The following is a 16,672-nucleotide window of genomic DNA, read 5'->3' as shown; positions in this document are numbered from 1 at the left end:
GCAAGGGATGCAATCTTTGTTCTGTTATGTAAATGAGTTTTTTGTGTGTAAACAAATTTTAAAATAATTTGTAGTTAATAAAAAAAACACGGAGAACTTTTTCCTTCAGACACTTTCCAGGTTCATCTGCTTAAATTGTGCGAAATGTTTGAGGTCTTTGTGTTATCTCTTATGGTCTTTAAATTTTTGATATTACACTGGTAAGCCATGTACTGATTTCATTATCACAGATAACGCAGTTAAATATTAACTGTTAATAATCAATTAGCATTTTACAACCTGGCTGTTGTTATAAAGTAACGATTCCATGTACTTCCTAACAGGTCCTTGAAAATGGAGCTGGCCTGGAATTCAGTCTTTATTGTCCTCCTGAGCTTTTCGTGCTGGGGGTTAGATTGGGAATCTGATAGAAAATTCATTTCAGCTGCTGGTCCTCTCACCAATGACTTGCTATACAACTTGAGTGATCCACTGGGAAACCAGCGTTCTAATTTTGCAGCAGAGGACAGAAGCATTTATGTTTGTCGCCAACCACTGCCCGCTTTCCTGCCGAAGTTCTTTAATAGTGTTCGTGCCAGTAAGATCACCCATTACAAAGTATTTCTTCCATGGGCACAACTTCTCCCAACAGGAAGCTCCAAGAACCCAGACAGCAAAACAGTGCAGTGCTACCGGCAACTCCTTGAGACTCTCAAGACCGCACAGCTTCAGCCCCTGGTCGTTCTGCATCACCAGACCCTTCCTGCCAGCACCGTCCAGAGAAGAGAAGTCTTTGCTGATCTCTTTGCGGACTATGCCACATTCGCCTTCCACTCCTTTGGGGACCTGGTTAAGATCTGGTTTACGTTTAGTGACTTGGAGGAGGTGATAAAAGAGTTTCCACACCAGGAATCAAGACATTCACATCTCCAGACCCTCACTGATGCCCACAGAAAAGCCTATGAGATTTACCATGAAAAATATGCTTCTCAAGGTAAGTACACACAACCCTGATGGCTGACCCACCTTCTCCCTTCCTCCTTAAAGCAGGACTTGGCATTTCTTCCTCTTCAGTAGTCTTGTCTTTTGTATTCATTGGTGAGAAATTAATACTGTATTGAAGATACTCCCGTGGAGAGAAGCAGGGGTGGTTTATATTGCATAGTTCCAGCATTTCCTTTGAAAAATGTCTTTTAAGCACCCCTTCTCCAGTCTCGAGTCTGTGAGAGTATCTTTCTGTCCTTCCTACTCCATTCCTACCTCCCTGCCTCTCCAAGGCTTCAGGATTGCCAGTCTTCCCTCAGTCTCCCCCTTTTCTCATGCAAAGCAAGTTATGCATTCTAGCTGAAGTTTACATTCCAGCAGAGAAGACAACTACAAAGATAAAATAACGATATACTGATTGGTAGTGAGGAGAGAGTAATTGCAATTGTCCATATTCCTGCTTCATAAGTAATTGAGGTTCTGATTCAGTAGGTTTAGGCAGGATGAGTACATTTGTGATTTTAATAAATTCCTAGGCAAATCTGAGGTATACCAATTTTAAGAACCAGTTTTGGATTATATATGCTTTCTGTTTTTTATTATATACTCTATGTATATTTGTATACATAGTATATAACATAATGCATACTTGTATATTCTACTTTTTAAACTTTAGATATTTTATGAGTACATTCTCATTTTATTAAAAATAAATATAAAATCCACCTATGAACGGATCATAGAGTTTTAAATATTTCTCTCACTTATATATGTCATATATATATGTTTAATTTTCACATTACAAAATACATTGCAATGAACATTCCTATATATAAATCTTTGTCTACCTTCCATTCAATAAATTCTTTCTGATTCTTAGAATTGAAATCACTTGTTCAAAAAAATGTGCATTCTTTAAGACTTTAAAGCATGTTGCTAAATTATTTTCCAGAAACACTGTAATAGCGTATACCAACAGTTATAAAACTTTTCTGACCCTACTCAGCCTGTCTTCAATGATATAATCATTTTGTTATTGGTAATTTGACAGCTGAAAACTATTATCTCCTTATATGCCTCACTGGCACGTATTTGATTATAGAGAGATTAAACATTTTTCTATGTTAAAAATGAAAGCAGGGCAAGGGAAGAAAGAGTATGAGTGTGGAGGGAGCTGGTTCAGATAGGGGTGTCAGGAATACTGTCCTCAGGGAAGCCAAAGGAGGGAGCAAGCAAATGGATTAGAAAAGAGGATTCCAGGAAGAGGTTAAAGCCCCTGCATGGAGACAGTGAGAAGCCACAGTCAGTTTAGTGAGCTCTCGGTAGAGGGTAGGAGATGAGGAGAGGCTGAATTTGAAACTGCATTCTTTGGAAAGCCCATCTTGGGGGCAAGTGAGCACGTAAATATTTGTTGGCTGTAATTCTACTGAAGAAGTGCTGGGTAAATGAACTTTGAAAGAAGGCAAGATTGAACTTGGTCCATCTCAAACAAAGGAAAATCTATCTTGTTTTGAGGACAGACTCCCTAGAATTATTTTGATTATAAAGTAGATATACATGTTTATTAAAATGTCTGTAGATTCCATTCTTAAGTTTCATCAGGTTACTAAACACTTTCTTTTTTGAGCTCATATTGTCCTTTTCTGCTCATTCCTCCCATCCTTCATTTTGTGTTTCATCAATATCACTAGATTATCTACCCCAATATAATGCAGGACACAAAGTAAATTATTTTTTCAGTCTCCTTCTTATTCCAAAAGGTGGTTTTCCTTCTTTCTCTCTTTCTCTTATTTTCCACTCCTTTTTTAGTCCAATCCCATAGCCTTATTGTTCTTTTTCAAATATATCACCTAATATACACAAAACAGTTGTATAACATGAGTTGGTTAAAAGCAAAATACTATAAAAAATTACTGAACTGCTTTTTTTTAAAAAAAGCACAAAATTCTATAAAAATGCCCAGGGAGTGACCTCTGAATCCAACAATTAAAACAGAATACCACCTCACGTCAACCAGGATGGCTGTAATAAAAACAAAACAAACAATAACAAGTGTTGGCAATGATGTAGAGAAACTGGGACCCATACCACTGGTGGGAATGAATGATGGTGAAGCCATTTTGGGAAACACTCCGGTAGTTTCTCAAACAGATAAACTTTATTTTTTGATTTATTTTTTTAAGATTTTATTTTTAAGTAATTTCTATACTCAGCATGGGGCTTGAACTCACTACCCCCAGATCAAGAGTTGCATGCTCTACCAACTGAGCTAGTCAGGAACCCCTTGAAACAGATAAACTTTAGAGTTACCTATGATTCAACAATTTCTCTTCTAGGAGTATGTCTGAGAGAAATGAAAACAAATGTCTGGAAGAAAGCTTATCACAAACATTCATAGCAACATTTTTTATAATAACCCAAAGTGGAAACAACGCTAGTGTCCCTCAGTTGATGGATAAACAACATGTGGCATATACATACAATGGAATATTATTTACCCAAAAAGAAATGATACGTGCCACAACATGAATGTACCTTGAAGACATTAAACTAAGTGAAAGCAGCCAATCAGAAAAGACCACATATTATATGATTTCATTTATATTAAATCTCCAGAAGAGGCATAGAGACACTACAGTAGATAGGCTATATCTAGGGCTAGAAAAGAGAACAGGAAGTGACAGCTAATGGATAATGAATTTATTTTAAACATTTTTTTAATGTTTATTTTTTTTTGAGAGAGAGAGACGGAGTGTGAGTGGTAGAGGGGCAGAGAGAGGGAGACACAGAATCCAAAGCAGGCTCCAGGCTCTGAGCTGTCAGCACAGAGCCCGATGAGGGGCTTGAACCCATGAACCACGAGATCGTGACCTGAGCTGAAGTCTGGCGCTCAACCAACTGAGCCACCCAGGCGCCCCAAGGAATTTCTTTTTTGGTGATGAAAATGTTTTGGAATTAGTAGATATGGTCATACAGCTTTGTGAATATGTATAAAGATTTTATTTTTAAGTAGTCTCTATACCCAACATGGGGCTGGAACTATCATCTTACTATCTCCATTCTCCTCTCCCATCTCAGTCCTAAGCATCTGCTAATTAACTTCCTGTATCTCTAGATTTCCCTGTTCTGAACATTTCATATGAATGGAATAATTTAATATGTCGTCTTTTGTGACTGCCAATTCTATTGGGGTTTGTCTGATGTTTCTCTCATGAATAGGTTGAGATTATGGGTTTTAGGGAGGAAGATTACAGAATAAAGTATTATTTTCATCATATATCAAGGATACAGACTATCAATGTGATTTATACTGTTAATATTGACCTTGATCACCTGGTTGAGGTTGTGTTTTTCAGGTATCTCCACTGTAAAGTTATTATTTTTTCCTCCTTTCCATACTGCACTCTTTGGAAAGAAGTCACCATACACAGCTCACACTTAACGACTGGGAGTTCTGCTCACTCTAATAAGTAGTTTTTAAAAGTTCTTTTCTGAACTTAACCAAGGACACAAAAGACTTGTGCACTGAAAACTTTAGAACATTGCTGAAAGAAGGTAAAGGAAACAAAAATAACTGGAAAGTCATCCTTTGTTCATGGATCGGAAAACTTAATATTGTTGAAATTCCAGTACTACCGAAAGCAGTCTACAGATTCATTGAAATCCCTATCAAAATCCTAGTGACAGTTTTTGCAAAAATAGAAAGTCCATCCTTAAATACATATGGAATCTCAAGGGACCCCAAATAACCAAAACATTCTTGAAAAAGAAGAACAAAGTTGGCAGACTCACTCTTCCTGATTTCAAAACTTACTACAAAGCTATAATAATCAAAATAGTATGGTACTAGCTTAAGGATGGACATATACCAATGGAATAAAATAGAAAGCCCACAAATAAACCCTTACCAAATGGTCAAATAATTTTCTACAAGAGTGTGAAGACCTTTCAGTGGGGAAAAGAGTCTTTTCAACAAGTGTTCCTGGGAGAAGTGAATATCTGCATGCAAAGGAACAAAGTTAGACTCTTACCTTGTACCATACACAAAGATTAACTCAATTATTAAGGATGCTCAATCATTGTGTAGAGCAAATGAAAACCACAACAAGATAGCACTTCACACCCATAAGAATAGTTATTATTTTAAAAAGCAGAAAATCACAGGTGTTGGTAGAGACATAGAGAAATTGTAATCTTTATGCATTGCAGGCAGGACTGTGAAATGGTGTAGCCCTTATGGAAAAGAGTGTGGCAGTTCCTCAAGAAATTAAACATAAAATTACTCCATCATCTAGCGCTTGGGTGTACATACATAAAAGAATTGAAAGCAGGGACTTGAACAGGTATCTATAGTATACCTATGTTCATAGCAGTGTTATTTACATAGCTGAAAGGTGGAAATAACCCAAATGTCCATGGATGGGTGAATGGATAAACAAAATGTGCTATTTATACAATGGAATATTATTCAGCCTTAAAAAGAAATGAAATTCTGACACCTGCTATAACATAGATGAACCCTGAAGACATTATGCTAAGTGAAATAAGCCAGTCACAAAAGGACACACATTGTATGATTCCACCTACAAGAAGGACCTACAATAATGAAATTCACAGAGACAAGAAGTAGAATAGTAGTTACCAGGGGTTAGGAGGTCTGGGGAATGGGGAATTCCTGCCCAGTGAATATAGAGTTTCAGTTTAGGATGTTGAAAAAGTTCTGAAGATGGATGGTGGTGACAGCTGCACAGCAATGTGAATGTACTTAATGCCTAAACTGTACACTTAAAATTTTTAAGGGTAAATTTTGATATATATATATATTTACCAAAATTTTTGAAAAATTCTTTTCTTCTTTTCTAATCTTTCTATATCTATTATTATAAACCTCCTGTTTATGTGTTCAATGTGCTGCCAGTGGGGAGGATTCAGTAGAAGAGAGGATTCGGGGGGCGCCTGGGTGGCACAGTCGGTTAAGCGTCTGACTTCAGCCAGGTCACGATCTCGCAGTCCGTGAGTTCGAGCCCCGCGTCGGGCTCTGGGCTGATGGCTCAGAGCCTGGAGCCTGTTTCTGATTCTGTGTCTCCCTCTCTCTCTGCCCCTCCCCCATTCATGCTCTGTCTCTCTCTGTCCCAAAAATAAATAAAAAACGTTGAAAAAAAATTTTTTTTTTAAAAAAAAAGAGAGGATTCGGGCAGAGAGTTGGAGGCTGGGAGAGTGGGAACATTCCTCTTGTGGGAAGAGCAGAATTGCACACAACATCCCCCACTTGCACAACACTGAGACACAACCCAGGGTAACACCAGTATTACCTGCCTGCCCAAGCAGTAGTAGTAGCTTGAAGCATTGATATTGGCAGTTCGATATTGGCCAGATTACTTTTATTGGAGTATTTGAGGCAACAAGGGAAGGAGCAAGAGGAAAGGGGGCTATTTTTTTTTTTTTTTTTTATAAACAGCCGCAACGGTTTTTAGTGGAACAACTTCCCTTTATGGTGGAAACAGGTGAGCTTATCCTTTAGCGAGGTCCAGCAACGCATAGAAGGGACAGGAATTTACACAATGCTGTGCAGTGGTTTTCTACACAGGCTTACAACAGTTCATTCTCAACCCACAGCAAATACCAGTTTTGAGCTAGACACACGAACACCTGTTCATGTCTTTGAGTTCATAGACATATGAACACCTGTTTAATTATGTCCAACAAAAAAATGCAAGATAAATTTTCCTAAAGCAGAGCAATTATCCCCCTTTCAGTTCCATAGAAAACATGAACTGCAAGCTTCACGTGAGAATCTGGTTTTGAGTAATCTGCATTTGACAGTATGTTAAAAAGTATAGTTTATGCTTGCACTGGCAATAGGTTGGGAACCATGAGAATTTCTAGAACTTCAAGTACATTTGTTCACTCTAATTCTAAAAGCAGCTTGCAGAGTCAATTAGAAATTATCTATGGGGTGCCTGGCTGGTTCAGTCAGTTGGGCATCTAACTTTGGCTCAGGTCATGATCTCACGGTTTGTGAGTTTGAGCCCCACATCGGGCTCTGTGCTGACAGCTCAGAGCCTGGAGCCTGCTTTGGATTCTGTGTCTCCTTCTCAATCTTCCCCTCTCCCACTCATGCTCACACACTTTCTCTCTCTTTCTCTCTCTCTCAAAATGAATAAACATTAAAAAATTTTTTTAAAAATCTGTGAGTTCATTCTATTTAGGGATTAACTGTACTCTTATTTCATTTCTTTGGCCTACAGATGATTGTACATTTTAAGATGTTAAGCACAAGCTGGGAACTTATGTTCCATGTGTGCTGATGCGACGATAGAATGAAGAATAGAAATCGGTGAAAGGTGAAATGGATCCATTAGGGACAATCATTTGAGTAACTAGAAAATAGCGTTATCTTATCAGAATGAGGACTAAATGTCTCTAAGTGAAATTCCCTGCTTAGGAGATTTCAAAGTTCTACCACGTTTATCAAAATAAGCCCCTTTTGGGGCACCTGTTTCTGGCTCAGTTGGAAGAACTTGCGACTCTTGATATCTGGGTCATGAGTTCAAGCCCCACTTTGGGTATAAAGATAACTACAAAAAAAAAGCACTTTTGTAGTTGTTAGTGGTGGTTTCATTGTCAGCACACAGCCTTACAGTTTAACTCTCAAACTCTGATTTTATTTGGTTTTCGTTTAGCGTTTCCAAACCACAGGTCTGCTATGCACCCAGTGCTGAAGTTGCTATCTGGAGTGATTAATGTTTTAAATTTTGCTCCTCAGCGAGCACACAATCCAGGGGGAGATAAAGACTCAGGCGCATGAAAGAGTCAGTTGGCAATACAAACGGCTGAGGAACCCCTCCTCCGCAGCCGTGTTTCTCAAGTGGTGGTCTGAGGACGAGGGTCAGGAGCACCTGGGAAGCTTGTTAAAGTGCACTGTTGCAGAGCCCGCCCCAGTCTGCTGACAAGCACACAGGGGATTTGGACGCACACAACTGCTGAGCACCACTGCAGGTAATCAAGTATCAAATCAAGTGGGTACACGCTACAGGTGTTTATAGTTCCTTCGTTTTCCCCTCCATGCACAGGAGGGGCTGAACTGATGTTCAGGACAATGAATAAGGACCGGGTAACAGCAGAAAGTGTTAAACAAAGTGAGGAAGCAGTTCTCACCTCACCACCTTCTACACTGGAGGGGCAGGGCAGGGTAATTGCTTTTATTCTTTGTGTGTGTGTGTGTGTGTGTGTGTGTGTGTGTGTGTGTGTGTTATTTTGTTTTATTTTAAGAGAGAAGAGAAAGAGTGAGGGAGAGGGGCAGAAGGAGAGAGAAAGAGAATCCCAAGCAGGCTCCATGCTCAGTGTGGAGCCCAACACAGGGCTGGATCCCACCACCCCAGGATCATGACCTGAGACGAAATCAAGAGACTCTTAATTTCAAGAAGAGCCACCCAGCCTGCCCTGCTTTTATTCTTCTAAAAGACAAGTGTCCTGTATTTCTGAGTCCTGATTTAGATGAAACATTCTCGAAAGGGACTTTGTTTTGTTTTTAAAGGCACCTTGTTATCTACAATCTTTCAGCTAGGGTAAAGTCATGTTAAGTGATTTCTTCAGAAATCATTTTTAAAGTCAGTGAACATGGAACAGGAAATGAGTCCCCACGCAGCTTCTGCAGCCCCAGCATCCTGCCTCACTCACCTGCAGCTGGTTTCTCTGGTTGGTTTTAGGCGGAAAACTCTCTGTGGTCCTGCGAGCTGAAGCAGTCTCGGAGCTCCTGCTGGAACCATCCACGTGTGCTCTTGCCAAGGTGATGACAGCACCCCAAAATAGCAGTTGCAACATCTGAGGAAAGTTGTGATTTTCATTTTAGAACACTAGAGAAGTTTTCATCTGTTAGCCTGGCATTTTTATTAACTGCCTCTTCTGAATGCTGTCCATTCTCTAGATTCATGTTTACCTTACAAACAAAATCTCATTTATTGCGTCCCAGCTCTTGCTTGGTCTAGTGTCAGCTTTTGCCTATGTAAATAAGTCAAATGCTTCTGTTTGCTCTGATTTTTTTTTAACTAAAAGAGTCCAAAATAGCTTATTAGAGGAGAGGTGTGTTTATAGCAAAAGAGATATAAGGACAGGTAAAGGTTGTTTGTTTCTTTAAGTTTATCTATTTTGAGAAAGAGAGAGAGAAAGAGAGAGAGAGAGAAAGAGAGAGAGAGAGAGAGAGAGAAGAAAGAGAATCCCAAGAAGGCTCCATGCTGTCAGCCCAGAACTCATTGTGGGACTTGACCCAAAAACCATGAGACCATAACCTGAGCCACGATCAAGAGTCAGACGCTTAACCAACTGAGCCACCCAGGTGCCCCTTATTTTGTTTTTTTTAAATAACAAAACTCCCTAGAGTATCATCTTGTTTTCTGCCTCCTCTGAACATAACTTTTTAACTATAATTTTATTAACTATAATTTTAATAAGAAAAGTTAAAACATCTGAGAATTAAACAGCTTTGGCCTGTGTAAGCTTGGCTGCTGGGCAGTGTGGAAAATCATCTGGAAAAATAGCTGATTTCTGTAGTTTTGCAGATTTCTGTAGGGTGCTGTATAGATATCACAGTGCCATGTGACAGACACTGGTGCCTATGCTACGATGGGGGCCCCATAGGTCAGGGTCCGGTCCTCAGATTTACCATCTCAGGAACTTAAAATCCAGTTGTGATAAGATTCTGAAAAAATAGTTTCAAGGCTGACCATATGGCCAGAATGCCATCTAAATTAATTTACAAGGGGTGATAACCGCTATCGGTTATGAACTCAGGAGACCAAAGTGCTGATCAGAAAAGTGCTTGTCAAGCAATAGCCTTTGGACTGGTCTCATTGCCCCAGTCCATGCCATGCAGTGCTTCTGGAGTTTCCATGAGCCCAGTTTTTATTAATTCCCTACTGGGAATCTACACTCAGTGCTCACTCTGAGATTCAAAGATGCATTGCATGGACGTGCCTGGGTGGCTCAGTTAGTTAAGGCATTTGACTCCGGTCATGATCTTGTGGTCCGTGAGTTTGAGACCTGCATCAGGCTCTCTGCTGTCAGCACAAAGCCCACTTCAGATCCTCTGTCTTCCTCCTTCTCCCCGCACCCTCAAAAATATTTAAACATTAAAAAAAAAAAAAAGATGTGTTGCATGGATTATGGTGATGGTTGCACAACAATGTGAATGCACCTAATGCCAGTGAACTTGGTAAATTTTATGTTATGTGTTGCCACAGATGGGAGAAATTGGTGCAAATCCCTCAGGGCCTTCCAGGTGTGGCTCACTCAAGCTGTCTTGGGGTCTCCCCTCCTATTTTTCCCAGTGTATATGCTATGCTTTCTTCCCCGTCTTGCATGCACCATTCAGTGTGCTTCTTATCCTAGATTTGCCCAAATCTCTTCCAACAAAATTCTACCCATTTATGACATACACGTGCATACACTTTCCATCGGGAGGCCTCATTTAACAATACTCCCTTGCTCAACTTGATTTGCTCTCTCTCTCCACTTGGAACATATAGCCCTTTGTTTAGACCAGCACTTTCCAAGTCTTGTTGTGTACCAGAATCACCTGGAGAGCTAGTAAAGCACATAAGCCAAGGCTTAATGTGGAGGGACTGTCCTGGGTCTTCATAGCTTCCAGGTGAGCCCCAGGTAAGTTTGAAGACCACTGATGTAGACTTCCTTATAGCACTTCTAACTTTCTGCAATTTTTCATGTAATTGGTGCATTTACTAACACTCTGTGTTAAGTTGTACGCTTCAGTGGTTCTACTCTTTAAATCTTCCTCCACTGCAATGACTTTCAAGGGTGGGAACTAAGCGACTATCTTTTGTACAGAAATGACAAACAAAAGTAAGAGCTGAGAGGGGGTGGGGAAGGGGTTTGGTGGTACTCACCAAAGTGGAGCAAGCATGTAGGCTATTGGGTAAACACGGATGAGACTTGATCTGGAAAGCCATAGGGAGCTAGTGATGAGTCAATTATCAAAGGTCCACGGTGCACTTGGTTGTCATCGGATGCCATTATCAAGGGTCTGTGTCCCGAGGGAACAGATGATCTATGAAGGAGAGATAACAGGCTCTGATCTAGTCATGACAAGATACAATGACTTCTGAGAAAGGCAGGGATGGAATCACAGTGGTATCTTTATGTGTTTAGACTGTGAATCTGAAGTTCTTAGAACATATGCAGGCCAGAGACTGTGCAGAGGGATAGATATGTCCAGGACCATAAGAGCTGTGCTCTCGGATAATACAATGGGTCAAGCTAGGGTCAACTAGGGTGGACTTGAAAACTGTGGCCTGACAGTAGGCCAGTGACGATAGCCTACAATTAAAACAAAGCCCCAAACCCCTGTAGGTCTGCAGAGATCACTGCAGATCCTGTGGGTGTCTGAGTGCTCCGCTATCTCCGTCCCAGCAAACTGGGACGGCTGTGAGGAGGGGGCTGACCAGGGCAGCTCTGGCCTCTGACTCCATTAGTGCTCACTTCTTTGGTGGAAACCCACCATTTCTGGCATCCAGTACTTCATTCCCTCATTTAAATCTTTAAAAAAATTTTTTTTTTGAATGTTTATTTATTTTTGAGAGAGAGAGAGAGACAGAACATGAGCAGGGGAGGGGCAGAGAGAGAGGAAGACACAGAATCCGAAGCAGGCTCCAGGCTCTGAGCTGTCAGCACAGAACCCAACGCGGGGCTCGAACCCACGGACTGTGAGATCATGACCTGAGCCGAAGTCGGATGCTCAACCAACTGAGTCACCCAGACTCCCCGTCATTCCCTCATTTAATCATATACATTTATTGAGCACTTATTGTGTGCAGAGCACTTTGCTGAGTATGTGGTGATATATTCCCAGCAACATGCAGGCACAAGGCCTCCACACATTCTCACTCTGTCCCAGCTTCTCCTCTACCTGCTTTTTCCTGGAAAATCTCACTTTGGAGTATCCATTTAGTAGGAGGAGGAGAAACAAAAAAGGATACTTCTGAATAGTACTTTATCTTGAAATTGCTTATGTTCTAACGATCCTATTTACTTATTTCTAGGGCACCGTCGATTTCCTCTCTCTTGATTTGTTTTATGAATGCCAAAATGAGGCAAGTTTGCCACAGAAGTTGAGTAAATTGCAGGTAATTTGAGCCATTTCCCATATTGATGAATGGTGAAGCTTCCTGACAGCATGTTAGAGATTTTTTTTAATGTTTATTTTGTTTAGAGACAGTGTGTGTGAGCTGGGGAGGGGCAGAGAGAGAGGGAGAGAGAGAATCCCAAGCAGACTCTGGGCTGTCAGCACAGAGCTAGATGGGGGCTTGATCCTATAAACCATAAGATCACGATCTGAGCTGATACCAAGACTCGGACGTTTAACTGATTGAGTGCCCCAGCATACTAGACATTTAATGCTCTGGCTGATGTGTAAACTGAGCTATTCCATGCAGAGCCAGCAGACCCGCAGACCTGCATCTGGGCAGATCTCCAGTGAATGCATTGCTGGAGAACATTGCAGGGTCAGGCAGTCTTCCCTGGAAGAGGTAATGAGGGTTGTCTTATTAAGGTAAATATCCCACATGGATCTCTTGTGTAGATATCTGAGAATTGAAATTCCAGTCAGTGTTCATCCTAAGATTTAAAAGGGCTTTTCATGGATGGTGGTTGTGGTTGCACAACAACGTGAATGTACTTAATGCCACTGAACTGTAAAAATGGTTATGATGGCAATTTTTTATTTTTTTATTTTTTATTTTATTTATTTTTGATCTTTATTTTTTTATTTTTTTATTTTAATATGAAATTTATTGTCAAATTGGTTTCCATACAACACCCAGTGCTCATCCCAACAGGTGCCCTCCTCAATGCCCATCACCCACTTTCCCCTCCCTCCCACTCCCCAGCAACCCTCAGTTTGTTCTCAGTTTTTAAGAGTCTCTTTTTTTCTCTCTAAAATCAAATACTAATTTTTTTTTACATTTATTTATTTTTGAGAGATAGAGACAGAGTGTGAGTGGGAGAGGAGCACAGAGAGACAAAGAATCCGGAGCAGGCTCCAGGTTCTGAGCTGTCAGCACAGAGCCCGGCGCAGGGCTTGAACTCACCAACTGTGAGATCATGACCTGAGCCGAAGTTGGGCACTCAACCCGACTGAGCGGCCGAGGTGCCCCGATACTAAATCTTTTTTTAAAAAATTATACATTACTCTAAAGGCTTCCATATATTATATAGTTCATATAACTTGAATTAATGGTTCTTCAGGTGAAATGCACACACCAGCAGCATCACCTTGGAAATGCAAATTCTTTTTTTATTTTTATTTTATTTTTTAATTTTGTTAATGTTTATTTATTTATTTATTTTAATATATGAAATTTATTGTCAAATTGGTTTCCATACAACACCCAGTGCTCATCCCAAAAGATGCCCTCTTCAATACCCATCACCTACCCTTCCCTCCCTCCCATCCATTAACCCTCAGTGTGTTCTCAGTTTTTAAGAGTCTCTTATGCTTTGGCTCTCTCCCTTTCTAACGATGGCAAATTTTATGTATGTCTCACCACAACTGAAAAAAAAAAAAAGACATTTCACACCCAGGTCTGCTGAATCAGATGCCAGCTATGGGGATCTTCCTGTAACCTCAGGCCCTTCCTTCCCGTTCCCAGGATTGTTTTCCTCAAGTCTAATGATTGTGACTATTTAGAGAAAGTATGTTGGATGCCACCTACCTACCTATTAGCTTTCTGTCCTATGCTTGGTCACTGCTGAGCACCTTCCTCATGGAAGACAAATCCCCAATTCCCTGGAGTCCTGACTGTTAGCCCATCTCCTAACAGGTTAGAACAGATTGCACACCCAGTGGCTTCTCTCTGGCCTTCCTGGGTCCTAGCAGTATTTCCATACTTACCCCTGAAGAGCTGCCCTCTCACAGGCCTCTCTAGCGACACCTGGCCACCAGCATTCACTCGTGTCTTCCTCTTGCCTCTGCAGGTGTGGGTTATAAAGCCACTCCCCTCTGCTTTCAGCCCTGTGCCTCCTGGCTTTGAATCCCAGCACCCCCACCATAGGCAGGGTGGATTGTTAGAGGAATCACCTGTTTAAAGGCCAAGCTCATCAGTGTCAAACCCTCAGTACTTCAACTAGGTGGGAATTCCATTTGACCCGAGGCTGGAAGCTTGAAATGGACTAATTAGCATCACCCACCCTGTGTCTGTGGGTTTCCTGCTGACCTTGTAGGCACTGCCGCTTTTATTGTTTACAAATACTATGATCCAATAATCAAAGACAGCAGATGCATTCACAAGATATTTGAGTAATAGCTGCTATGACTTTAGTGCCTGCTCTGTGCCCTGCACCGCGTGGGGCACTTTATCCTCATGTTATCCCTTACAGCAGACCCCAACACTTAAGAAACTTAACCAAGGTCAGACATGAGGTAGTGAGCAGAGCTGGAATCGGAACCAGGGCTTTCTCATGACACTACACTCCCTCTGCAAGACAAAAATAATTCCAAGGTGTTGGGGACATTATAATGAGGGTGGCATTTTTGAAAATCATGTATAATTTTAGTTGTTTTTGCAAATATCTTCTTACCTGAACCCAAACTGGCTTGACCCAGAGACTGCACTGGTGGGCTTGGTGGGCCAGATTTCTAGGCCGTAAGCAGCGCTGAAGTAGTGTCTTCAAGGCCTGCTGATGCCTGTCACACCTAAACCTGTCTTTTGTCTTCTTTAAGGACTTCAACCAGGGCTTGTTCCTCAGCTAATGGGTTCATTGTCTGACGTTTTAAAACTGTCTGGGTTAGGCAGATGGAGCATGCCTCAGAGAGGCCATCAACAGAGCACTGGCTTAATTTCTGCTTGAGGATGTGGTTTACAGTGTTTCTCTTTTGACATCAAAACGTTTTCAAGAAGTCCTGTTCCCCCCAGTGTCTGGATAAAGCTGTGAACTCTCAGTTGAGAGCTGGCCAGCCGAATAGTAAAACCCTCCTGGACAAACTTGGCAGCCTTTTATTAGGAGTTCTTTATTCCTATTATTTCCTTAGGTAGGGATTAGGTTCCAGATGCTGCATTTGACACTTCAGATGTAGCTCTAAAGATTCAGGATGACCACTTTCATCACCAGCTATGAGGAGAGAACTGAGCTGGAGAGGAGACTGTCCCTCTCTGGGCTCGTTGGTTTACAGGTGTGTACCATTTCCCACACAGCAAGCCCAGGAGAGGAAGAACAGCTTTCTCCCCAGGCGAGAGGCTGACTTGTGTCCCCAAGAACCCGGATCATTCTGCCCACTGCTTCCTTCGGAGTGTACCCTTCCTCCTCATCTGGGGTCCTCTCACCCTGCTCCTGGAGGCTTGAAGGCCTGGAGGAGCAGGTCCCGCACTGTCCCATTCCCGTTTCCCTCCACTCTCCCCAGAGCACCTGCACATCCTTCTCCGATCCTCAGGGACCCTGAGCTGCTGCTCTTCTCACCAGCACACTGGTGTTTTAGGGCTAGAAGACATCCTCATGCCCAGCACATCTAAATTCTGCAGGAGGTGCATGAGCAGTGCCCCTGTCCTCTGAGCCCCCAGGAAATTCCCCACTCAGCTGAAGGCTCCTTCAGCCCTCCTGGCCCCCATTGTGTGTTGATCTTTCAGGAGAGAGAAAATCCTCAGTCCCCTTAGCTGTTGGGTTCCCCTGCATCCACCCAGCAAGGGAAAGAATGAGGACTGTGTGAGCTGCACCTCCTTTAACTGTGGTCTTGGGCAACTTAGCTTCTCAAGGCTGAAGGCACTTTATCTGTAAAGAAGGGGCATTGTTGCAGGTGACTCTGAGAAAATAAAGAATGAGCCTGCCTTCTTTGGAAGTAGTTGGTATCGGTATCTCTCAGTGGCTTTTAACTCCTCCGAAGAGGAAAAACTTGATGTGGGGAAAATGACCAAACCCAACCTCCCCCCCAGAAAAGGTAATTTAAAGTGAAGTCAAACAACATGTTTCCTTTGACAGTGAAATGGCTTAGAAATGGGAGAAAAGTCACACCTGTTCCATTTGAATGAGGGCCGCTTTATCATCATCATTATTATGGAAAATGTGAAATATGTCTACAAGAAAAGTATAACGAAGCCATCCCCAACTTCAAAAGCTATCGACTCATGGCTGATCTTGTTTCATCTATGCCCCATCTTCCCCTTCTCAAGTCAGGTTGTTTTGAAGCAAACCCCAGACACCCATAAATACTGTGATGGTGGCACCTGATTAAGCCTCTTATAGTAAGAAAGGCCCCTAACATGAGTGGATGGCCTTGTCCCTGGTCCCAACACAGTGCCTGGTTGGGCACTGTAAGCCTTGTAAGCATGCTAAGCCTAACTCTTTGGTGTGGGTTGATGGGGAGGGTATGGCCGCTGTTACTGAAAAGTGTAGCTCATTCTCCCTCAGAATCTAGAGTCTGCTTCCTTTCCTAATTGAGATGTCTGGAGGTCATTTCCCAAACCGGAGTGAGGTTCGTAACTTCTCATCTTGAAAATCTATCCTTGTTATCAAAAGACTTATGCTAGGCAACTTCAATTCACTTGTTGGCCTTTATCTTTTTCAGACTGTTGAGCCAAAAGTAAAAATTTTCATCTTCAATCTAAGATTCCAGGACTGCCCCTCCACCAGGAAGAAGTCAGCCAGACTGCTCTTCAGCCTTCTCGAGGGTGAGTGGACCATTGCTGGCGAGGTTTTGAGTCACATT

At 41.8% G+C, this 16,672-nt stretch overlaps 1 protein-coding gene across 1 annotated transcript in view; it reads left to right on the top strand.

Annotated features, from left to right (window-relative positions):
* Positions 1 to 333: 333 nt before the first annotated feature.
* The window catches only part of LCT (lactase), a 50,566-nt gene continuing 34,227 nt past the window's right edge, over positions 334 to 16,672 (top strand). The window contains exons 1-4 of the mRNA XM_030326500.1: positions 334 to 973; positions 8,673 to 8,752; positions 12,018 to 12,101; positions 16,532 to 16,634. Coding sequence (XP_030182360.1) covers positions 334 to 973; positions 8,673 to 8,752; positions 12,018 to 12,101; positions 16,532 to 16,634 — 907 coding nt within the window. The remainder of the gene's footprint in view (positions 974 to 8,672; positions 8,753 to 12,017; positions 12,102 to 16,531; positions 16,635 to 16,672) is intronic.

This window comes from Lynx canadensis, chromosome C1 (genome assembly GCF_007474595.2).
Source record: "Lynx canadensis isolate LIC74 chromosome C1, mLynCan4.pri.v2, whole genome shotgun sequence".
NCBI lineage: Eukaryota > Metazoa > Chordata > Mammalia > Carnivora > Felidae > Lynx > Lynx canadensis.
This window is presented reverse-complemented; position numbering and strand designations above follow the sequence as displayed.